This window comes from Enhydra lutris, unplaced genomic scaffold, assembly GCF_002288905.1.
Source record: "Enhydra lutris kenyoni isolate GAN:26980312 unplaced genomic scaffold, ASM228890v2 scaffoldscaffold16, whole genome shotgun sequence".
NCBI lineage: Eukaryota > Metazoa > Chordata > Mammalia > Carnivora > Mustelidae > Enhydra > Enhydra lutris.
Window position 1 is genome coordinate 23,537,110 of NW_019154100.1, and position 26,825 is coordinate 23,563,934.

Here is a 26,825-nt window from a genome sequence, read left to right on the forward strand (position 1 = left end):
ATACACAGGAACAAATACACTGATCAATAATCCATAGTAGTACATATCTAAGTCCGTCAATTAGAAGACTCACCAGGTAAACAAAATCAAGAGACTCCCTTAGACAATGGGAAAGAATTTAACTTACTAGCTTAGTACAGTTTGATCTTTAAAATTTATACTTCACACCAAAAGGCAAGATAAGCCACCCATTAAACAGCCTTGTATTAAAAGAGAAATCAACAGTAAAAAAAGAAAATTATTTCCCACAGTTTAGAGGACTTCAGTATACACTAGCAAAGTTTATTTGAAGTACTGGTGGTTATATTCCTTTTAGGAAGGCTGTATATAATGTTTAGTACTAGCAAAAATAAAAACTTAATGACTAAAACTCATTCGGTCTAGTCCTTGCTTCTCTTCAGGTCTCTTCTTTGAGTGGTCCATACACGCCGTACAGGAGGAAAACAGCTATCAAGCTGGCCATAAGTCTGATTCAGAGAAGCAAAGCTTAGAGCAACCAGATTTTTGTTGAGTAGAATGGATTTGTATGTATGGGTGGAGGGCAAGAAGTGTCCAAGACTGTTTTGATTACTTCCACAATTCATTACAATCTTTAACAAAGTTAAGAAAAGAATGGGATACATTTGTCACTGAATCTAGCTCAAATATTTCATGAAATTTTTCTGGTTGTATTTATGTATCCTTTCTCCTAGATGACCCAGTCAATCATTTTGGCATAGTCATCATCAACAACTAAATCCAGCAGTAAACTAAAACAACTGCCACGTGGCCAAAATGCTGGATTAGCCATAAAACAGTGTGGTGACTTGATTCTGCAGAAAAAGCTGCACTAGGACTAAAATCATCAGGAAGTTCTTGTTCTTTAACTAACATAACCAATTATAACTTACTTGTCATCACAATTCTGTAATCAATTTTCTTTCCATAGATACGGACTAGGCTTTGCTTGATTAAATACAAGTGTTTTCTAATTCTTTTCTATTAGTCTTAAAAATGTACAATATCTTAATTAGAATACTTGATAAATGACTAAGGAAATCAGGAATTAAGAGAAATGAATAACTGGATTTTAAGCCACTGAGAATTTAAAAAAAGCAAACTAAAAAAGATACGAATGACAAATTTGTTAGAGTTCCTCTTCTATCATCTTCTGTGGCTTAAGAGTTAGAATTACTTAAATAGCTTAAGTCTTTTGAATTATTTAGATCTTTTTCCTCCCTCATTTTCTTACAGATGCTGAACATTAAAATTTCTTTTTTTCAATTTTTCCTTGGCATAGAATTAATCTAATGTCTCTACCAAAAAATTCCTTGGCCAAAATCTTACAGCTACTTTTTAATCTGTATTTCTTTTGGTTTTAAAACCTCATATTACTTGTGTTTTTGAAGGATTACCCAGTTCCCTGGTTAATTAAAATTGGTATATTAGCAATCTTCTGCCAAGAATGTGAAAGTAATTATATTAGAGGGCAGTCCATAGGGGCCACACAGGACAGAAACCAGTGACACATGTTCTCTCCTAACTTTTCCATCAGTAGTTTCAAGAAAACTTCAATAGTCATTCTTGGTTAGGAGGTTGTATTAGAACATCTACCTATATTAGAACATTAGAACTTCAAACATATTAGAACATTATTCCTGGGTCCTACCATGTAAGACACTGCTTTAGAGTAGAACATGGGCTTTGTAGGGTGTTTTAAGTTCTACAGGTAAAAGTTACTGCATCAAGTCACTCCTTAAATGTTTATGAAGGGTTGGTCCTCACACTCATTTTAGTCTACAACAAAGTTTTCACTGGACCACAGTGAAATAAGAAACAAGAAAAGCTAAACATCCCATTTTTAACTTATAAATTGTTATCCCTCACTTCTACTTCCACATACATACCTCTTTTGGTGTTAAAATAGTCTCCCATTTGTTAAATAATGTTCACAGCAGATACATTTTATAATACGATAATTTGACAAAAAGTTGGCAATGTTGTATAGATACCCTCCCACTCTAATTTTTTTGAAATTTTACAGATCTATGAAATTCAAAACTCTGGACATCTCTGCTTTTAAAGATTAAAATAAGAAACACGTTAGAAAGATTCAGTAAATGGGAGGGAGGGCACATTGGTGCCATCTTCCAAGGTCTAGGAAATATAACTAAACTCTAATTCAGGAATCACCTGAAAGATGCTCAACTTCCTTATTTCTCTAAGAAACCCCCCTGCCTTGTTAATTCCTTTCTTCCTCTGGTCCTGCATGGTTTTCTATCCTATTAGTATCAATTTCTGCTTTTCTGGGGTTTTTTTTGTTTTGTTTTGTTTTAATTTCTTTTCAGTGTACCAGAATTCATTGTTTATATACCACACCAGTGCTCCATGCAATACGTACATGCCCTCTGTAGTACCCATCACCAGGCCCACCCAACTTCCCACCCACCCCCCGCCCCTTTAAACCCTCAGATTGTTTTTCAGAGTCCAGAGTCTCTCATGGTTCATCTCCCCCTCCAATTTCCCTCAACTCCCTTCTCTCCATCTCCCCATGTCCTCCGTGTTATTTCTTATGCTCCACAAATAAGTGAAACCATATGATAATTGACTCTCTCTGCTTGGCTTATTTCACTCAGCATAATCTCTTTCAGTCCCATCATGTTTATACAAAAGTTGGGTATTCATCCTTTCTGATGGAAGCATAATACTCCATAGTGTATATGGACCACATCTTCCTTATCCATTCGTCAGCTGAAGGGCATCTTGGTTCTTTCCACAGTTTGGCGACCATGGCCATTGCTGCTATGAACATTGGGGTACAGACGGCCCTTTTTTTCACTACATCTGTATCTTTGGGGTAAATACCCAGTAGTGCAATTGCAGTTGATTTGATTTTAAGTATTGCTCTACGTACCCTCCCTCTTATTAACTTTCCAAAGTTGCATCTTCTAAATGAGTTCCCCAAATCTAAATTATTCTAGAAGCCTCTTAATTCCATTTCCCCTTTTTCCATTTACTTGTATTACTAAAGGCATTTTCTCTGTCTTCTGTTTTGTTTTCTTTTTTTCAAAGGTAATATATTCATCATAGAAAATTTAAAGAATGACAAAAAAATCACACAGGAAAAAATTAAAATAAACCATAATTCTACCAATTAGACATAAGTATTATTAATAATCTAGTCATAGTCAATGCTGGAATCATACCATATATACTATCACTAAGTAGTATATATTTAATTTAAATATAAATTTAATTTAAATCACAATTTTTAAATGTTTGCATAGCATACCTAAGGACTATTGTAATTTATTTAATCAACCTCTTGGTTCATTTTTTTTCTTAACAAGGAGAATTTAAAAACAGTATCTCTTACTTGTTTCTTGGTACCAAGTTAGAGCACAATAATAACAGTAAAGTAAATAAAAACAAAAGTAACAAACAAAACAGAAACAAACCACATGCCAAAAATCAAAAGGTTTTAACAGTTCTATCTTTTTAATTATGCAGTATGATTCTTTTCTGATTAAATATTCCATTGAAATGTAATTCAGCTTTACCCTCTTCATTATGTTTTTTGGAACTGTCATTTATCGGGAGCTTTCTAAATGCTGGGTAGGCTGAGCTTCTTATTAACTTCTTGAATATTTTAAATGATTAAACAAAATAAAAATAATTTAGATATATAACAAACTCACAATCTTAGATTCATATATTTCAATATTAAAAACATTTGAATTTTTACTTACCTGGAACAAATTTGACACAATGATTGAAGAGAAACACTGGGCAAGTAGGTTAAGGCAGCGTTGTAACACAGCAAAAGGAATGTTAACACTTCAAACCTAAAAACAAACCAAAAGAATATTTACAAATCTTTAGAATTCTAAGAAGTCAACCATAATTAGGTAGGCATTATGGAAAGATATTATGTTAGAGAGCAGACCCATACAATATAACCATATCAAAAACAATTCACAAAACTGAAAAGAAAAGACTTCTCAAGTAACAGACGTGCAAATTATCTTAAAACTTCAATGCTCCAGATGGCATCTGAACCAAAGTATAAAGTAACAAATCACACGAATGTGTTTTTCTCTTGTATAAAATGACCAAGTATTTTTTTAAAGTGTACATATAGCTCATAAACATTATTTATAAATATGCTGAAATAATTTTTTAAAAAATCAATGTGGTAGGTTATATCTCCACAGTATACCTATTCTGTGCTGTCAGCATCTCCCTTTGTGGGTGAGGTCCACTGTACACAACTTTTGATAAACCATGCTGGGATAATGCACTCTCAGTCAGAGCCATGGACCCAATGCTGGAAGGCTAGAGACATTTGAATAAAGAAGAAAAAGCCATTCTATTGAAAATGTGATAATAAAATTTTATAAACCACTAAGAACGATTACTATGAACATCATGTATCTTAAAAATATTGCAACTGCTCAAAGTTTTAACAATTAATTAAAAAACAAACCACAAATAAAAATAAAATTAGTTTAACTTAAAAAATTCTACACCAATACTGGCCATGTATGGAACTGTTGAATCACTATATTGTACAGACATAATGCTGATGTAAAGTATACTGGAATTAAAATAAGAACTTAAAAAAGTTCTGCCCCAGAAATACATAATTGCCACATACAAAAATATTAGACTAGTTTTATCCATCAAAAGGAGAGAAAAATATTTCAAAATGAGTATTTTCAGTAGATCTCTTAAACAATCAGATTTTAAAGTTTTATAATTCTGATTTCTCATTTCACTTTAGGAATAGTAAATACCTTGTCTGGTGTTTTATACTTTTTAAGGTAGTAATAAATTAATCAATTTTGGGGGGCCTCAATAACCAGACCCTAATTTATAGCGATTTCAAATCTTAGAACCAAAAAATTTACCTTGATAAAATGTCACTTACTTCATGATATACAGATGGTTTGGATAAAGATGGAATCGTAAAACTCAGTACTTTGCTATGTCCCTGTTTGTCAACTATTTCCTATAAAAGTGGAAAAAAAAAATCTTAAAATATTTATTTCTTATACAAAAGTTTAAAAACTAATTATAAGCTGTTAGTCTTAAAAAAAGACCTGAAATGAAAGGAATTTTAAGGCCAACTAAAATCATAAACTATGATAATCAGTTATCAAATATTTATAAACACCAGGAGTTAACCTTCTTCTTTAAGATGTAAGTAACATAGGATAGCTGAAATAGAGATGTGTAATGTCTTAATAATCACTGGTTATCCTTATGTAAAAGTTATATTTTCTAAATCAATTAATATAGTTATGAAATATGTCAAGAAAAGGCCCTTAAATTTCTTTTCCTTCTTAAAAAGTAGAAACCCTAAATATCTAGAATGAAAACTATCTGTTAAATCAATGGTATGTAAATCCAGAAACAGTCCAGATTTTATGAAATTATTAGAGGTACATATTAGACTAGATCTCTTCTCCTAAGTTTTCTGTGAAGGCCACTAAAAGACAATTTATAAACAATAAATTTTAAATTTAAAAAATTTAAAATTCAACATTGATATTTTTAGATCTATCTATAAAAGAACTGAAATGGTCTGATTTTCAGTCTTCAATCAATCCAAAAAGGTATATTCACATAATTATATGTATGCCTGTATGGCCTTCAACCTCCATAAGGTTATTTTTAGGAGAATGAGCTATGCATCATTTGATGTATGAAAAACAAATATTAGCTTGACTACAATGAAAAGTAGTTAATATTATGTATTCACGTTTGCTGAAAAGGTTATATATTTGGTTTTGACAAATATTTGTTAAATACAAACAAATTACATTAAATACAAACCAAATTGTAAACCCCTAGAAGAAGAGCTTCAATACATCCACTGCTATGCACATTTCTGCTGGCTGAGACAGCAAGGTAGCACCAAATCAATTCTGGAAGAAACTGCAGTGTAAATCGAAGCAATTGCTCTTCTCCACTGCGATAGAATTCGAAGAGCTGGTGACAGACAGGTTCTAGCAACTGGAAAAAAGATGAAGTGTTAATTCAAGGATTAGACTGTATTTGAATGACACTGACACAGGAAATTAAAATGGCTTTCCCTGATTGGTAGTTACTGAAATATATAAATGTTTTCATTTTTTAAAAAGCAAAACTATTCACTGCTAAGTTATTTAGCAAACCTTTGAAAGTTTACTTCTAGTGGAAGGCCAAACAGTTCAAAATAAATGTATCTGGAAGCACCTATAAACTTTAAAATAATCTATAACTCTAAAGTGGTATTGTTATTCATACCAGCTTTTTAACTTATTAAAATAGTTAGGTTGTAAGTTTCTTCCCTAATCTCCTATTTTCCTGATAAAACATGCCAATATATACATGATTACATACAGGGTTGGAGAAATTGAAATGGGAATCATCACATTACCCTCCTGAGCTTATAATTAGGCAGCACCCCACAGCAATGTGTGTGGAATAGCTGAGAAATTACAGCACCCCTAGATCTAGATCTCTATTATAACCATGATTCATTGTCCCTGGATAATCTAAACATTGCTATCATTTTATCTGAAACACAATCTGGAGTTATCTATAACCTTTTCCTCTCCCACCACATGCCAGCATTACCCAGTTAATAGAGGTAACTGTATCTATATCATAGACACTTTTTTAAAAACAGAAAGTTAACATAAGATACTCTTATATGTAAGGATTATCTTAAAGCATATACAATGATCACACACAAGTCATAAATATATGAAGAGATTCACAGGGTACTGATTTTTCAGAAATTTTTCAGGCTGTTATATTTTCAATGAACTAGAGTTCATTCACTTCACTAACTTAGGCAATAGATTTAAGTTAATTTACTAAACAAAATCTCTACTACCGGTAATTGTAATGAACAGAAACTAACATATCGTGGATGTTCTGATTTCAAATATGCTAAATATGTAAAATATACTGGGTATAATTAAAGTCAGTATTATATATACAAAGTATAGTGGAAATTACACTGCAATAAACATTGTCTAATTAATTTTTCCTATAGAAAAATTATCTAACTACTGACAGTTAAGGAATATTTTTTTCATTCTCAAAATGGTTGTCAGAGGGCATGGCAAGGGTAACAGGAAACTGGACAGCTAGAAGCAAAGTAACCCCATTCAAAGATAACAAGAGATGTTTTTAAAGTAGGAATTTGAAATAACTAGGTTGGGGGTAGTAGGAAAAAAGAAAAATGGCAGGGAAATGTTTGGCTTTCAGAGTAGAGTCTTTAAAATTTCTTCGTGGACCAATGTCGGCAATCTTGTATTGTTGTGTAACAGCCCTCATCCTTAAATACCTGGGAAATCTTTGGTTAAAATAATTTATATAACCAAACAAAATTTGCAAAATTATGAAATCTTATGTTGAAAATTGATTCAATAGTCTGCATGAAACATAATCAACTTTAATCAAAACACCCTCAAAAAATCTTACAACCAATTTAAAATTCAAAATTAAAAGAGTTTTTGCTTTATGAAAGCAGGTCCAAATGAAGACAGCTTCAAAGGGGTGGAGAAATCATTGTTACAATGAGGTTAGATGAAATTATGCATGTCAAACCAAGAGAGAGATATACCAATATCTGTGCAGTGTTTTACAACTTGCAAAGTACTTTCAAAGGACTTGAACCTGTTCAATTCCCACACCACTGTAGGGTAGAATATCATTATCCATACTTCTACACAAGGAAATTGAGACAGAGGCTATCTACTATGGCCAAAATTATGCAGCTCACAAATGTTAGAACTGGAGCTAACACTTTTTGACTCCTTTACAAACATACCTGAAAAATATCAGAAAAGCATAGACAAATACATAACATGGGAAATACAGGCAGTATTTGACATATCTAACTTGAATATATTTGAGACAAGCAATGGAGCATTAGAACATGCTGTGTTAACTAGTGTTTGGTTTGAATTTTTATATGTATTTTCTCATGGATGTATTATATTTGGTGGGTACATTTTACAGTATTATTAAGAGAGAATTGTATCTCAAGTATATTTTCAAGTATTAAATGGGCTTTTTGTGGGTCTAATAAGAACCTAATCATCATGTACCTTTTTCCCATTCTAAAATACATTTTGGATTCTAAAGCAAGTAAGTTATAAATAAACTTTTAAAAAAATCCATTTGTAAGTAAGAAGTCTGTATCCTAAGAGAGATTTCTAATGGTAATAGAAATGTGACATTAAAATGCCTTTGAATGATTAAAGCAGGGATAGAAGTTGGAAAAGAGTTTAGTTTGCATAAATTTACAAGAAAATCTTGCAAATTAATTTTTTTACTTTTAACTATTACTCAGGAGCATAGGTAGAAAAAAGATACAGAAAAGTTGGAAGGACACCACTGTTCAGGTGTCAGTACCCCCTGAATGATCTCTCCTTAGTCTGGGCTCCCTATGCCTAGAGCACCAAAGAGATTTTATATGGCTCTTTCACAAAACAGCTGGTTTCATAACACAGTTGAGCTCTGTTAGCCTCTAATCATATGGCTGTCTTAAAGTTATAGTCAGTTAAAAGGACTAGTCAAGCAAACTGCATTGTACCCATAAACTGTCTACAATTTCTTGCACATACCACACATTTTCTCTCTCAGGGTTTTTGCATTTACTATTTCATCTCCTGGAAAACTCTTGCCCCTAGTTTTATGTTTCCCCCCTTGTTCATTCAGAGCTGATTCAACCAATACCTCCAGAATCTCAACACATACTCTCCCTACTCCACTTTATTTTTCTTCATAGTTTTATCACTAACTAACACTGTATTGTTCATTTAGGTATTTGTTTAATGTCTACCTCACCTACCAGAATACAAGTTCTAATCCAAAAGATCAAGAATTTAGTCTATTTTGTTCACTGCTACATTTCTAAGGGATTTCTGGCATATTATATGGGTTCAATAAATACTTACTAAATGAAATAAACTGAATAATAAAAAGGACTCTTAATAAAATCCAAATAACAAATTTGCCAAACTTCAAATAACACTCAAACCATTGCACAAATTTCAAAAATGCCAAAAGAAAATGGATGATATCAACATTTTAAGAATATCTCCAAATTAAGATACAAAATAAAGAGGAAAAGGTGGGTTATGATATTGAGGTAAATTACACTGTTATACTTTAGAAACACTTCTAAGTATATTTTTAAAGATTGAGTTGTGTTTTAAGAATACAGAATACACATTATCTTTACCACATGAATCAAGCTAAAAACATAAAACAAACTTAACATGCAAAACCTCCTAAACTAGCACTTCTAAAAGTGTGGTCCATGGACCAAAGACTATCCACAAATGTTACCAGTGCCCAACAATGTAAATACAGAAATTGGAAACATTTAGAAACTTGCAGCAACTTGATATTACTACAACATTCAAGTAGGTGATCAGCAGACTTACTGAACAGGATATAGTATAGATCAGTTAGGGGTTATCAAATTTGTGTGGTACTTCATATATGATGTGACTTACATGCTCATCATGTACATTATGTACACATACTGGTCTGTGACAGACTGCAATTTTTTAAAAGGCTGGTTCTTCACCACAAACACTTTGAGAAATACTGGTCTGAACCATGAGAGCTGTAATCACTCTGAACAAAAGAAATGCTATGAACCAAACTAGTCTATCAGAAATTTACCTTATAAACTATATCCAAAGTAGGCTGGTTAAAACACCGTTCATCACAGAATAATTTTTAAGACTTTCAAAATACCAAATACTAAACAGTAAATTAGAAACAAGATTTAACTTGTTTTTAAAAATAAAGCGTATACCTATACCTATTCCATTTGGTGAAATAATTCTCAAACGTGGAAAACTTAAAATACCTTCTACCCAAATACTTTAAAAACTAATACCCTTCAAGAAAACAAGCTTTCTACACATGCTATAGAAATTGGAAAGCTTTGGGGAGAAGGAAGGGAGAGGCAAAATATGATTGCTTTATTCAGCGATTGCAGGTAAAGTTTGGGGCTTGTCAATTTCACCCCCAGTCTTTTCTTCAGCGTGCAAAAGTCACGATGTACTTTATAGCATAATCAGAAGCTGGGTTTTTCCAGAATCCTTTCCCAAAGCTTTGAGAAGCTTTGAGAGCTTCATCCAAAAGGCACATAGATCTACACAGGACCGGACTAAGGGCATAAGTTATTTTACCAATGAATGATAACATTAGTGGTGTTAGAGCTGCCATGTGATCTACCAAACTAAGGTTCAAAGAAACCCAATAAGCAAAAAAGAAAAAAAGAAAAAAACAAAACAAAAAAAACCTACATACCTCATATCCCTCCCCTCTACTCCACTTCTTTCCATTCTCAACAGCTCCCTCCCAGGCTATTGTCCCAGCATCTGCTGCTTTCAATTTTTCTATTCTCCAATCTATCCTCCACATAGCCAACTTCCTGAAACAATAATCTGACCAACTCATGCCTTCAGTGCAAAAAAAGTCTAAACTGCTTATGAAGGAATTCAAGACTCACCATGGTTACAGACTAAACTAATCTTTCCAGCTTCAGTACCAGTCTTATTCTCTTGTTAACTATTGCATTGGCCTATTCGCTTTTTTTCTAAGTACCATGCCTTTTATTTTCCACACTATTTCCAACCCTCTTCTATTTCTACTGTGAATGATGGGGTTTGTAAGCACCAGAATCTGGAGTATCGATCATTTTATCACCTTCAAACTAAATTTTCTTTCTAAAAAAAAGAAAAGAAGATGGGGGTAAGAGAAAAGAAGGACAGAGAAACAACAGCTGGGCCAAACTGCTTGCCATTCCTTAAATATTTTTGCATTTTCTAGGCCTCCATACACTAACCCAACCATTTGGAATGTCCTCTCACCTTGCATACCTGGAATTGTGCATATCCATCTAGGCATTGCCTTGAATGTATGTATTTACTTATTTTCTCTCCCTTTCTTCTTTCAGGATAAAGACCATGTATTACTTATCTTTGACTTTCTATTGCCTAGCGTTGAAGCTGGCTCATAATGAGCAAACAAATATTTGTTGAATCAATCAATACATATAATGGCCCTGACTTTCTAGGCTACTTCTAACAAGATAGATAGATAAACAGACACACAAACAGATAAAGGAAGAGAAGGAACATGTTCAGAGATGGTTTTTAGAAAATGGTAATAATTCTATTTCTCGGCCTAGGAGATGGTACAGTGAAGTTCATTTTATTATAGTTCTTTTTTTTTACTCTACCATTTTTTGAACATATAGTATTCTACTCTTACCCCCCCACCACCCCACTTCTCAAATGTAATCAGATAAACAATCCATAATATATACCCAAGTTCTTTAAACATATACTTTTTCTTACTCTTTTATATATGTGTTATATTTCACAATAAAAAATTAAAAATCAACCAACTGAGCTACTAGCACAATAAACTTTAAGAGTACTTACCTCACTTTGTGGCTCCTGGATAACTTTATACAGAGATGAAACTAAAGAACTCTTGTCTTTCAAATTTGTGGCATAATTTGATAAAGATGTTTCTGGTAGTGTCTAAACAAATTTTAAGAAAAAAAAGATTTTATTTTTATGAAATGTCCAGAATAAGGAAATTCATAAAAAGAAAGTAGATTAATTGTTGCCAGAGACTGGGGGAGAGGAGGAATTGTGGGTGACTAATAGGCATAGAGTTTTTTTTTTGGTGTGATGGAATTAGATGCTGGTGTTATTTGCACAACATTGTAAACTATACCAAAAACCACTATATTTTCCCTGTGAAACAATGGATTTTATGTCATGTGAATTATATCTCAACAAAAATATAATTTTATCATGAACAAGGATATAAATTAACATTAACATTTCATCTTTGATCACAGTCTCAGGTTAGAAATAGGATAAAAAACATGTGTAAAGCCAGAGATACATTTTTGGTAGCATTATAGAAGTTACAAATCTCACTAGTGGTATTGATCCTATTTCTTAATAAACATGTTGTATAAGGATTGAATAATGTTTCAAACCTTAAGGCCACAGATCATCTATCAAAGTAACTCCTGAGTTACATATAGTGACTATTAAGTTAGGAATTGGGGGCAAATTTGTAGACTTCTCAGAATTGGAGAAAAAGATAGCCACACTACCAGCAAACTAATTTTCCTAATGCCATTTAAAATATGGACAACTAATTATAGCTTGCCAGTACCATTCATTCATTCACAACCAGAAAGGAATGGGAAGAGATAAAACTCCAGTCAGATAGTTTTGGGTATAAGGAGTAGGGAAATCTGAAAACAAAACAAAACAAACAAACAAAACAAAACACTTCATCATAACAAATGATAAAAACCTACCTTTCTAGAGGATATCCCTTCCTTAATATCTGTCTCCAAGTCATTATTTTTTCTCATGCAAATTACTTCAATCAATGAACAAATATTAACCCTGCAGTAGACATAATGTCTCAAGATATTGCTAAAAGTCATTCCAAGATACACACTATTTCTTACATGTCCCATCTCCTAGTATTTTGTAATTTAAAACAGTCATGGTTAATGTATATAGGTGTACATGAGCATAAACAGACACAGAAAATTCAACAGCATAAATGTTTATACTAAGGATGTATGATTCATTCTAACTTTACCATGAGTTCCTTAAAGGCAAGAACTATTTTATAATCTCTCCATCTATGGCACTCAGAATAAGCCCTCATACTCAAACCTTTGCTGAAGGGATTCAATAGAGATGTTTTTGTTTACCAGAATGGTAAGTAAATGTGAACTATCTGGAAACCTTCCACCATTCTCCAGAGTAAAAAAAAAGTTTCACTGCAACTGCTTACATAAAAAGGAGATTAGGGCATTCTTCAATATTTCAAAAGCGTGTAACAAAAGATCTCCAGGCAACATTTCATTTCCATTATTTGATCAAGAGTAACCTAATACTAGGGGAATTTATATAAAAGGGAATAACGGCCAAATAAACAACAGATTTTTAACTCCCTGAATGGAAATGAACCTGAGTTATATATATGAAATATACTAGTGTGTGTGTGTGTGTGTGTGTGTGTGTGTGTGTCTAAATATAAAATTTAAAACTTAGTGAACTGAAATATAAATCTTTAAAAAAAGATTAGTGAATAGAAAGATTATTATAATATTATATATACTATCTAGGCTAAAACTGTAACATTCATTAAAAATGTGAATTACAGGGGTGCCTGGATGGCTAAGTTGGTTAAGCGTCTGCCTTCAGCTCAGGTAATGATCCCAGGGTCCTGAGATGGAGCCCCATGTTGAGCTCCCTGCTCAGCGGGAAGCCTCCTTCAATCTTTCCTCTCACTATCTGTCACTATTTCCGTCTGTCTGTCTCTCTCTCACACATAAATAAATAAATCTTTTTAAAAATGTGAATTACAATTTTCAGTTTATGTACCAATCAACCCTCATGAGGTAAAATATTTTCTGTGAACAGCTGAAGGCAAAAGAATAGCTCTTCTCTGACAAACCCCAGAAAATACCCTGGGCCTAGGACACTATGCTGCTAAATATAAGGAAGGGTCTTCTAAAAATTAGTGCACAATTCTGTCATTATTTCATTCTGTAAATGTGGAAAAGCCATTTTTGTCTAAAGAAGGAGAAAATATAATTGCTGCGTTTATGAACAGTGCTTTGAAAAACTTAAGATCTGACAGAGCCCAATGGATTTAAATACTATTACAGCAAACCTTTATATTTTCTTGCACTGTACTAGTTCAAAGGTACTGACTGGCCTTCTTAAAAATTATTTATTTATTTATTTGACAGACAAAGATCACTAGTAGGCAGAGAGGCAGGCAGAGACAGAGGGGGAAGCAGGCTCCCCGCTGAACAGAGAGCCTGATGCGGGGCTCAGTCCCAGGACCCTGGGATCATGACCTGAGCCGAAGGCAGAGGCTTTAACCCACTGAGCCACACAGGCACCCCTGTACTGGCCTTCTTAAATACCACCTAAGCTTGCTCACTTTTCAGAAGGCAGAAGTGGAGACAAAAAATAAATAAATAAAATAAAATAATGGGAAATTAGTCTTGGCAAAATTTGAAGAAGACAGATGCTTCATACTAAAGTATCATTTGGCAGATGGTTTTTTAAAACTATAAGGAGGTGATATGGGTTGGATGGAAGAGAATTAATGAAGACAGACGACAGAGAGCCAATAAATAAAACAACTCGATTCAACATTATACATAGATTAGATTTTAAGATTCAATGATTACCAGAAAATTGAAAAAATTAGGAGTCTAGAAATCTGCTAGATAAATCTACACATAACATTAAGAAAAACACAATACAATCTAAAAGATAATACTTCACAAATACATCTTTAAAAAAGATAGACTCTGAGGGGAACCTGGGTGGCCCAGTTGGTTGAGCAGCCGGCTCTTGGTTTCAGGTCATGTCATGATCTCAGGGTCCTGGGATTAAGCCCCTCTTTCAGCTCTGCACTCTAGTGAAGTTGGCTTGAGAGGTTCTCTCTCTCCCTCTTCCTCTCCCCACCACTCCCCCCATTCATGCATGTGGGTGTACTCTCTCCCTCTCAAATGAATAAATAAATAAAATCTAGGGGCACTTGGGTGAGTTGAACAACCAACTCTTGGTTTTCTACTCAGGTCATGATCTCAGGGTCTAGGATCTAGCTCTCAAGGGGTTCCCTGTTCAGCCAGGATTCTGCTGCTATCTCTCTCCCTCTGCCCCTCCCCCAACTTGTGCTCACTCTCTCTCTAACATAAATAAATCCTGAAAAAAATCTTGAAAAAAAAAAGAAACTGAACTATTAATGAAATACTAAAATAATGAAGTCTCAAGTCTAATCACTTTGTTGGTATACAAAGAGAATATTTAATGAGGACCCATAGCTAGAGTAGGTATAAGTAGTTTTTCCAAAGGCAAAAAAAAAAAAAAAAAAAAAAAAAAATTGCACAAAACAAATTGTGTTGTCCTTGTGCATTTGTGAGCATGGAGAATATAGGGCTGGAAGTTCGGACTGTGACCATAGAACAATGTAGAAGTAAAATCATCTTCACAGACTGCCCACTTCACTCTTTCTGATGAGGATATTGAAACATAAAAAAGTTAATGTGATTTTTCCAACATCATAAAACCACCTAGCAGAATAATAATGATTACATCAAAAGGTTTCTGAGTACCTATGTGTTTGGACTACTTCATCAATCTGATGATCTTATACCTTTAATAGTATCATGGTTATCAAATTAAATAACCAAACAGAGGCTTCCCCCCTCTTCTCTCCCTCAATCTCTCTCTCTCTCTCTCTCTATTATGTGTATGTATATGTGTGTGTGTGTGTGTATACATCCAAACTTCCTTTCTTAAATATTTTAACCAAAACATGTAACTAACATCACAAATCATCTCAAAAGACAAAACACTCTAATTTAAAAAGTACTTAAAATATGTTCTCAACACTTCTCTACTTTCTATTACCTTTAATATACTGCTGATTTTGCCTGATAAGCTTAATCTCTTCATCAAACATAAACAGAGCTGAATTCAATACATATTAACAGAATTCAGAATACACTCAAAATAATTTTCAGGAACACTTACCAAATTAAACAACGAATAGAAAGTATCTTCTCTTTAGCTATAATGTAAATTTAAAACATTCATTATATTAAATTGATTAGAAATTGGCTAAATTTAGGGGTGCCTGTGTGGCTTGTTCAGATAAGCGTCTGCCTTTGGCTCAGGTCATGATCCCAGTGTCCTGGCATCAAGCCCGGGATGGGTTTCCTGCTCATCAGGAAGCCTGCTTTTCCCTCTCCCTTTGCCCCTCCCTCCAGCTCATGCTCTCTCTGTCAAATAAATAAATAAGATCTCAAAAAAAAAAAAGAAAGAAAAGAAAATTGGGTAAATTTAATCTTGGGGGCACCAGAGGAAAATTATTTTTTTAATTCATGGGTCCCAGGATTTTACTTCCCTTCTTCCAACGGAAAAGTTTCCTTATCCTTGAATTAAACTCATAAAAATTTTGATAAAATAGTGCTACCCACATAATATATGTTATATTGCTAAATTATTATTCAGATAATACTTTATTCACATCCTAGTTTCTTTTAGTGGAAGACAGTATTTAGAAAACAAGATCTGGGTGCATGGTGTACTCATTACTACCAGGGTGTCATTGTTTCTTGGCCCTCCCAGTGAATAAGCTGGGAAATACATGGATGCCTTTATCTATGGTTTTACATGTATAAATTTATCATATACATATTTAGATCCATGAGTTCATACTGATTCTTTCAATTCTAAGCTAACACCTTAGTGTTCTTTCTTGAATTTCCTCATTCCATATTTCTAATTCTTTTCTCAGACATAGAGAAACCTAACTCCCACTATCATCCTCCATGTATTTACTTATTTACTCAAAGTAACCAACCTACCAATGTAACCAGTCTGGCTGAGTCTTCTGCATGTCACCTCTGCAACCCTCTGCCCAACTACCCACTTCCTCAAACACTAGGCATACTGTTGCCCATACTACTTACTGCACTGCCCCCTTACCCTTCACTGCTACACTTGCTAGAGTGCTACATATCCAAGCTAAAAGAGAAAGGGAATAAACAGACGGGAAGGTAAGGGGATCAGTCATGATTTTCGATTATTTGCCTTAATAGTTGACCCTTCCACCATCCTTAACATGCCCCCTTTCCACAACTCCCATACTAAAAAACAGCTAATAGGCTGGCTGTATTTGTTTTTGCAAATTTCACTTCACTATTAAACATAAGAATGCCCTAGAAGTAGTACTCAACTCTTAAACTTGACAATTTCCATCAACCTGTCAAAAAAATCATCATGGGGTATCTGGGTGGCTCAATCAGTTAAGCGTCTGCCTTTGGCTCAGGGCATGATTCCAGGATCCTGGGATCAAGCCCCATGTCTGGCTCCTTGCTCAGTGGGGAGTTTGCTTCTCCCTCTGCTCCTCTCCCCTTTTGTGCTCTCTCTCTCTCAAATAAATAAATAAATTTTTTCAATCATGATATAATGAACCATGTTAAATACTCCAGAAGCAAAAAAAGGCTTCAAAACAACTCGAACACTTAGAAAAACAACATATGCAGAATGTTTAATCAAATTATTAAAATATGTAGAAGGCACTATATACAGTGCACTTTTATGAGATTCTACATCACTTATGATGACTTAGGGAATCTGTAGAAGGATACTCAACTCATGACTATAATAACTGACAAAGTGAAAATGTGCCCAGGCATTTGTCAGGATGAGATAATAACGACTGATAAGGCAAGCTGCAAAATTAACAGGAAACATTGCTTCTCTCAAGGACACACTGCAGCTTAAGTTTCATAACAACCTCCCTTTTTGAGTGATTATATTCTTATTCACTGAGAAGGCTTGTTATCTAAAATCATAGATATCAAAACCGTGGCTGTATAAACAAGAATCATTAAGAATGAAACATCCCACTCTTGCCTGGAGGATCTAAGTCACCTTGACACAGAGAAGCGGGTTTGATTTTCAACCAAGGTACAGAGCCAGAGCTTCAGATAAGGGGTTTCTGAGCATAACATTCCACATAGATGTTAATTTTGTAGTTTCCAAGACAACATGACCCTGGGTCCACTTTGAAGTCCACACCAGATTTTGACTCCATTACATACAGCTCTGCTTTGTTTTGATCAAGCCCATAAAAATATTGCTTCATTTAAATTTCATCTAAACTTCACCTTTCCTCCAAATCCCATGATTTTATCTTTTCTTCTGTTTGGTGAGATGCTCATATAGTGCCTGTTGTAGTCTCCCTCTTTGAAACAAGCCAGTAAGTCTGACTTTTTCAGACTATACATTTGTCCTTGAAAGTCATGGACTGATTAGGCTGGACAAAAAAGTGACAGTTACAGCCCAAACCCTTCATTCCTATGGTTTAGGATCATGAAGTTCACATAATTATGTGTAACAAGATCTAAAGGACAAGGAGAAGGTAATTTACTGGTTAAAGAATATAATTTGAGGGGTCCCTGGGTGGTTCAGTTGGTTAACGGTTCAACTCTTGATATTGGCTCAGTCATGATCTCAGGGTTGTGAAATAGAGCTCCCTATCAGGCTCTGCACTGGACATGGAGCCTGCTTAAGGTTCTCTCTTTCTCTCTCTCCTTCCCTTTCCCTCTGCACCACCCCCCTGCAAAAAACAAACAACCAAACAAAAAACAAAAACCCAAAAAAACCCCCACAATTTTAGCTATTATACAGAAAACTTCATAAGAAAAGAAAACAAAAGTTAGCCACCTAAAGAAGGATCCATTGGTAGAAAGGTGGGTAAATATCTTCCCATCTTCTCCCCGTTGTTGATCATACCCACTCCTGTTCCCCTCCAAATTGGGAGAAACATTTTAACACTGAATCTTTGATGGTTGGAGGGGGTAACATTAACATTCAGAAACTTTAACCATTCTTTGTGAGGTTGCTATGAAAAGGAGAAAACAAACTCTTTTAACCACTTGGGAGAAAAAGGAATTTATTTCCTGGAAAGAATTACTATGTATAAAAATTCCTTATTAAGATTTGTTGGAACATATTTCTGCTTCCATAGATACTTAAGACTTTCAGTCATAAAAAATAAAAATTATAAAAAGTAAAATAAAATTTTAAAAACAGCCACTGGGATTTAAACCCCAAACAAAACTTCTTTGGAATATAATTATTATACTGAAACACTAAATATTACCTTAAACTCTGACAACCATTCCTCCACAGCCCCTTTCTCTGAAGTGAACATCTTTCCACATCTGTTCTAGACCTTCGACCTGAAAGTTAACATAGAAAAGTGTTAAAATTTTGAACATATGTTAAAGTCAGATTACTATGAATAGAACTAGTCCTATAAAATTTAGTTACTTCTTATTTGTGAAATTAAAGCAGTTTCAAACATAAATTACTAGGCTCATTTCAAAACAGTGTGCATAAACAAGCATTCAAACACAAGAATTTTAATAAAAGTATAAACATCATAACGAAATTGGCTCTGCAGTTTTTATTCAGCTTTTAGGAACGCAAGCTGCAAAACATACTTAACACTTTCCCTTGTTTCAATGAAATAATTCCAAAATATCATGCATCTTAAGAAAATTGCAGAAGATATTTTAAAATTGTAAAAATACAAAAAGACATGCTGCAAAATTGACTTTATAGAAAGCATTTAAATAATTCCATTTGCTTATATTTTGATTCTTTATAATCTATTTAGACAAGCCACTTGGTTCCCTGAAAGCTTAATAATCATAAAATAAGAATAAAAGTGATAATATTCAAGATAATGATCATATTCAATAATAGATATTCAGAAGAGTGGGATTTAGCTAGGTAAAAATGAGGAGAAAAGGAAGCTAAAGAAAATGCAAAACAAACTTATCTCAAGCAAAACTTCTGTGAATGTACAAAGTAGTTTTCTTCACCCATCTGTATGAGAGTAGACCTAAAAACTGTTTCTTGAAGGAAAACCTTAGCTCTATCTGAATTTCCTAACCTCCTAACTCAAGCACAAATCCTGCATTAGGCTTCTTAATTTTCATCAGCCTTATAATGTAGTAGAAAGAGAGGCATAATTGCCAGAAACAGAATCCTGATTCTATTACTTATTTGTAGTACAACCTTGGGCAACTTATTTACCTTACTTTTTTCATTTGTGAAATACAGATAGCCACAGCACCTTCTTTCAAGGGGTTATTGTTAGGATTTAGGATTAAATTAAAAAGTGCAAATAAAAGCACTTAAGTACCTGGAAATAAAGTTTTAATACTATGCAATATTATTTTTTTAAGATTTTATTTATTTATTTGACAGACAGAGATCACAAGTAGGCAGAGAAACAGGCAGAGAGAGACGGAGAAGCAGGCTCCCTGCTGAGCAGAGAGTTGGTCGCAGGGCTTGATCCCAGGACTCTGGGATCATTACCTGAGCCAAGCAGAGGCTTTAACCCACTGAGCCACCTAGGCACCCAATACTATGAAATATTATTATTGAGGAATATCAACTCACATAGCCTCTGCTCAGCTGTCTATCAAAGCATACAGACATGCCTTAATGAACAACGTAGTTTCTTGCCTAAGAATATAAAAAGTTTTATTGTCTAATTGCCATTAAAAACATGGTTAAAAAAATAGAGAAAAAAATAAAACCACAGTGGGACGCCTGGGTGGCTCAGTTGGTTGGACGACTGCCTTCGGCTCAGGTCATGATCCCGGGGTCCCGGGATCGAGTCCCACATCGGGCTCCCAGCTCCATGGGGAGTCTGCTTCTCCCTCTGACCTTCTCCTCCCTCATGCTCTCTCTCACTGTCTCGCTCTCAAATAAATAAATAAATAAAATCTTTAAAAAAAAAAATAAATAAAACCACAGTTAAGAAAAATATGTGTATACATATACATACACAATGTGTATACATACACATTCATTCATTCATTAGGAATTGAGAGATATGCATGTTATTTTTTTAGAACAAAAATAGCCCATTTATTTTTTAATCCAAATTTTATCCTTGGGTCAAGTCAAACTATCAAAAAACACATGTATGTACCATACTACTGATTTTATAGAACTATCCACTCGAATAAACTGGGCTTTGGAATTGTGTCCCAAATGTTACCAAAAATCCTGCTAGATCACGTTACCACCTTTAAAATCCAAAAGAAGAGAAAATCCACATCTTCAGTTTTCACTACCAGGAAAAACTCTCCTTTAGAGTAACTGGTTTGCTTTTACATATGGATACTGTGACTCTCATAACAGATTCTCTTTCCTTTGATTCTAATAAAGTGGGAGTCACAGTTTCTGCCCTAATTCTATACACAAAAAAAGCAGGCCTGAGTTAATCCTTTTTCTTGTTTCATATTATACTCTTACTCTTATTTTCTTTCTGCCTGGATCTACTTTTTTTTTAATTTTATTTATTTGAGAGAGCGCATGAGTTGGTGGGGGCAGAGTTGGTTAGTAGAAGCAGAGGGAGAGGGACAAACAGATTCCCAGGCCAAGCAGAGCCTGATGCAGGGCTTGATCCCAGTATCCCGAGAGCATGACCTGAGCCGGTCAGGCACTTAACCAACTAAGCCATCCACCAGGTAGATCCTGCCCCTGGATCTACTTACTTTTCTCTTGTTATATTATATTTATTTGTGAAGCAAAATGAAGCAAAGTAAATATAAATGCAAATAAGGGTTTTTAAAAATTTATCCAATGTTTATCTAGTAGGGCAGAAAATTTTCACAAATAAAACCATGCTACATCAAATTACAGAAAATTGGGGGAGGTAAAATTTTTACAAAAATTCAAAATAACTCCCTAGTTAAAATTGAGACTAATTTTTAGAAGGTTAAAAGGAATCAAGAGGGGGGCGCCTGGGTGGCTCAGTGGGTTAAAGCCTCTGCCTTCGGCTCAGGTCATGATCCCAGGGTCCTGGGATGGAGCCCTGCATTGGACTCTCTGCTCAGTGGGGAGCCTGCTTCCCTTCCTCTCTCTGCCTGCCTCTCTGCCTACTTGTGATCTTTGTCTGTCAAATAAATAAACATTGTAGTAGGTAAGCCAGTTTGGTATTATCATAAGGGCCGAAAAAAAAAAATGAAACAGAGTAGCCAGAAATATATATATCTGATTTACGACAAAAGTGACACCAATTCAGAAGGGAAAGAACAGTCTTTAAATTAAATGAGGCTAAGTCAATGGACAGCGACATAGGGTAAAAAGTGGGGAGAGAACCATGACCTACTAGTTCATACTATGTGCAAAAACCAGTTCCATGGATCCACAGATTTAAATGAAAGAGGTAAAACATAAACCATTTGGAAGAAAACGTAAGAGAATACCTTCATAACCTTGGAGTGGGCAAAGGTTTCTTAAACAAGAGGCACAAAGGCACTAATTGTAAGACAGGAAGAACTTTTATTCATCAAAAGTTACCACTAAGAGAATGAAAAAGCAAAGCCACAGGGTCAGAAAAGATACTGCATTTCATATGTCTGACAAGAGCTTCATATCCAAAATATATACAGAATTCAAATTACTAAGAAAAAGGCAAACAATCCCAATAGGAAAAACAAGGTGTTCGAATTTGTTAGTCAATTAAAATCCACAATAAAATCTCTCTCTCCCTCACACACACACACACACACACACACACACACACACACTCTCTCTCTCTTGCAAGTGAGGCTAGAGTGAAAGGCAAAGGTACAGAGCAAACAGAATATTCATATAAGTTGATGTGGATATAAACTGGTACAATATCTTGGAAATGCTTTGGCAAATATCTTCTAAACTTGAACACATTTATGTTCCACTGACCCAGCAATTCCACCCATAAAAAGTAATATCATATAGAAATGTGAACATATGTTTTCTGAAAGATGTGCTTAAGAATTTCCATAGCAGCAGGTTTTGTAAATAGTTAAAAGTAGAAGCAAACCAAATATTCATCAAGAGTAGAATAGATAAATTATGGTATACCGTATGTGGAGTTCTATACAACAATGATAATAATATGATATATAATTATATATAATTGTGTATATATATAATTATATCAAAATATAATTATATTAATATCACAATATTGGGGAAAAGGAGACAGAAAAATATTTTTTCCTGTAATTACATTTGTATACACTTCAATAACAAGCAAAACTAATCAATTGTGTTAAAAGCTAGGATAACGGTTGCCCTTGAGGGAGTTACTTTTTGGGTTCTAGTAATGTTATGTTCTTGATGTAGGGGCTGGTTACACAGGTATGTTCATTTGGTGGAAATTCACCAAACTCCACACTGATTTGTGCATTTTTCTGTGTGTATATTATACAATAGTAACAGCCCCAGGCCTCTTTTCTTCCACTTGACAGAAATCATATGGGAACCCTCAGTTGCATAGCTGAGTTAATCTGAATACTCACTTGTTCAGCATGCATTCAAGCTCAAGTAAAACTGTCCCTGCCCATACCTCTTTACCTTCTTCCACAGAGCTCAAAAGAGAGGCTTAAAACTACCTCCCTACTCTTGAAACTTTCACAGCCTTACTACCACTATCTGCTTCAGGTCTACCAAGACCAGTCATCATTCCCTTCACCCCCGATCCCTGTTTATGTTGGACACCACTACAGCTCCCAGGTTACACTCAGCCCTCACACACTAATCTACATAACTCTTGCACATCTGTTTTACCCTCCTCTCCTATCCCATTCAAATTCTGGAAGGTTTTTTCACTGTGCCTTCTGAAACTGACAATCTGTTAGCAGTAAAATCCTCTGTGTCCTCAACAATTCTCTAAATGTCTTTCTTCCTTCTTTCTTTCTTCTTATTCTAATATGAAACCCAGTTCTTCTCTGAAGACAGTTTTCCCTGTGATCTTCTCAGAGTGACTGCTTTTCCTCAGGTAGCCCCGGAAGAAACCACTAAGCCTGAAGGTAAAGTAACTGTCCTCCTTCTTTCTCCTTATTATCATTTTCAAGTCATTCTTCCTCTCTCTTTTCAAACCATCCACCCAACGTTGCTTTGAACTCATGTAGCTGCATCTATCAGTCAAATCCCCCATCACCTCCCCTTCATTTCTAAATGACTTTAAACTCTGGCTCACTGTCCATCTTTCAAACTACTCCTATTTAAATTCTTGGTGATTGGGGTGCCTGGGTGGCACAGTTGGTTAAGCATCCGACTCCTGTTTTGGCTGGGGTTATGATCTCAGGGTCATGAGATCCAGCCCCAAGTCGGGCTCTGCACTCAGTGAGGAGTCTGCTTGAGTTTCTCTCTCCTTCTCCCTCTGCCCCTCCTACTTGTGCTCTCTTCCTTTCTCTCTGATAGATAGATAGATAGATAGATAGATAGATAGATAGAAATTGGAATTCTTGTTGGTTATTTTCTCACACCCTGAACTCTTAATTCCTAAAAATCTCTTCCAACCACATTGTCTTCTTCCCTGCCTCAGCTATTCAACCCTATGATCATGACCTAGACCAGCTATTCTCAAACACTTGGTCAGGGCCATTTTACACTTTAAGATATTAAACCAACCTGAAAGAATATCCAATGGCCAAAGCTGGAATAACTTGAGCAACATAACAAATAACATAGAACTGAATTATTACCCACAGTATAAAATAAACATACATGAGTCCACAATGAAATAAATAAATAAATAAACAAAAGTTAGAGAGCAAGAGACAAGTCCTCCTCTCAGAAGAATTCCAAAAGATATATCCAGGAAGAGTTTAGTCCCTGTCTTCCTATGGACAATGGATTGGACATAGTGATTTGTTTCCAAAGAACAGAGTATCAAAAGGGGAAAATAGTAACTTTATAGTGGAGAAATCTGGCAAACACTGACTTGATCAAGATTCACCTCACCTGAGATGTCATGTGAATATTATGTACCCCTGATATGATAAGAAGGGCACTTTACCCCTGTGGTATTCTTTCAAAAAACCTATAAACCAAGTATAATAATGAGAAAACATTAGAGAAACATTTGAGGGATGTTCTACAAAAATATCTGATACGTATTCCTCAAAAGTAACAAGGTCCTAAAAAACAAACAAACAAAAACAGAAAAAGACTGTGAGACTCTTATAGACCAGAGAGACTAAGGTGACATGAAAACAACTGAATACAATATGGTAACCTGGATTAGATCCTAGAAGTAAAAAGACAGTAATGAAAAAACTAGTGAGATCCTAATAAAGTCTGGAATTTAGTTAAGAGCAATGTAATTAGTTATGACAAATGCACATTCTTTGAATGACATTAAGAGAAACTGAACCAGGGTATGAGATATATGGGACTACTCTGTACTATGTTTGCAACTTTTCTATAAATCTAAAGTTGTTCATAAAGTTATTTTTTAAAAATTATTGAGGCTCTGAAATAGCTTTTTATTTATGTAGGTTAATACCTATTGGTATTTACTACATTCAAAAATAAAACAGAAATTTTTAAAACACAAGAACTTATAAGCATATATCCCATTAGTCATCACTTACCTTGTAGCCTTTGGAAAGCACTACTGTATACCCATTAATAGGAGTGAGAAGACAAATAAAAGTCCTAATATTATGAAAATAGTTTTAAGCTTATAGAATACACGAAAGGATTTTAGGGACCCCCAAAAGTCCCCAAATGATACTTTGAGAAACCATTGTCTTCCCCCCGCTGACCCCTGACCTTTCCTATCTTTTCAATACATCCTTTTATGCACTCAGACCCCCAAAACTTTTGACCATACCAGGATATAATGTCACTTCCCAATATTCTCCTTTCTCTCCTTGCCCATTTCAAATTCTTTGGTTAATTCTAATCACCATTTTGAATATACTCCTTCAACTACTTTGCCCTTAATTGTTTTATTCCCTTGGCAAAAATACAACCCTGGTGAAATGCAACTCTCCACATGGTCTACGTCAGCAACCATGCAGCTGAACAAGGTGGAAAAAACAACTAAAACAACACTTAAAAAGTTATGACCAAGAACCTTAAGTATACCCTTAATGTTGTCTGGCAATCATGCAGTTCCCTACAGTCTGTTCACTTTCCCCGTCTCCTACTTAATTGTTTAATACATTCTTCCCGATACTCAAAACTCTAAAACCTTCTTCCCATTGTTACTCGCAGATGATAATCTTAATTCCTACCTCACTGATCAGAAGAGAACTTCCACGAATTCTCAAATGTCTACCTACCTAAAAGCATCTGTATCTTTACACTCCATCTTCCCTTCTGTTAACTAAATGAATTGTCCATGATCCTATCTGAGGCCAAGCCTTTGAAGAATGCACTCCAACCATCCTCTCTTGCCTACCTAACAAAATCACTTTAACAAGCCTCTCCTCCCTAAATTTCTCCCTCTCTACCTCATTTCCTCTTCAGCTATTTTCACATCTCTGTTCCTCTTTTACATTAAAACTCCTCAAAAGAGTTGTATACTCATTTCTAATTCCTAACTGCCCTTACAATTTTTTTTTTTTAGTTTTTAAAAATCAACTTTGAGGTATAATTTATATATAATAAAATATACACATTACAACATTCAGTTCTATGTATCCATCCTTTCCAGTCAATCCTCCAAACCCCTATCCCAAGGAACTACTGATTTGATTTCTATCATTATAGATTACTCAGCATGCACAAGAACTTCAAACAAATGGAATCATACGCGATGTACATGTGATTCTGGCTTCATCTTCTCAGCTTGTTTTTGAGATTTATTCATGCTGTTGAGTGTATCTATAGCTTGTTCTTTCTCATTGCTGACTTGCATGACTATACCACAAAATTTTACCTATTTACCTCCTGATGGACATACGGATTACTTTCGGTTTGGGGCTATTATGAATCAAGCTACTATAAACATTCATGTGGCAGACTGTATTCTCTGAAGATAACCACAACATAATCTCCTTAAAAGATAACTTGGACACACCTTTCATCAAGAAGTGGAATCAATGTAACCTTCCCTTGAGTGTAAGCAAGCTCGGTACTAGGGCTAGGTCATACAAGGTGATACAGTTTGCACCTGATTCTCTGGGGACCATCATTCTCGAAATCTATCCACTGTATTATGAAAATGCCCAAGGACTAACTTACATGGAGAGTCCACATGTAGCTATTCTCTGCTGACAATCTTACCGGATCCCAGCTAACAGTCAGCATCAACCAGCAGACAAACTTAAGAGTGAGCAAGTCTTCAGGCAGCCATCCCTAGCCTTTGAGCCCTCTCAGCTAAAGCCACAGACATTGAGGAAAAGAGAAAAGCCATCTTCATCTGTCTTT

At 34.8% G+C, this 26,825-nt stretch overlaps 1 protein-coding gene across 4 annotated transcripts in view; it reads right to left on the minus strand.

Moving 5' to 3' along the window:
* LOC111147432 (family with sequence similarity 126 member A) overlaps positions 1-26,825 on the minus strand; it is a 98,138-nt gene that overhangs the window by 29,009 nt on the left and 42,304 nt on the right. For 2 of the 4 annotated variants that reach the window (XM_022503441.1, XM_022503440.1), the window contains exons 2-7: positions 18,751-18,829; positions 11,451-11,552; positions 5,818-5,997; positions 4,910-4,990; positions 4,199-4,314; positions 3,729-3,824 (exon numbers count right to left, since the gene is read on the minus strand). In XM_022503441.1, the coding sequence (XP_022359149.1) occupies positions 3,729-3,824; positions 4,199-4,314; positions 4,910-4,990; positions 5,818-5,997; positions 11,451-11,552; positions 18,751-18,801 (626 nt within the window). In that variant the 5' untranslated portion in view covers positions 18,802-18,829. Of the gene's footprint in view, positions 1-3,728; positions 3,825-4,198; positions 4,315-4,909; positions 4,991-5,817; positions 5,998-11,450; positions 11,553-12,352; positions 12,444-15,608; positions 15,646-18,750; positions 18,830-26,825 lie in introns of those variants that run through there. The other 2 variants (XM_022503438.1, XM_022503439.1) reach the window with 2 other exon arrangements.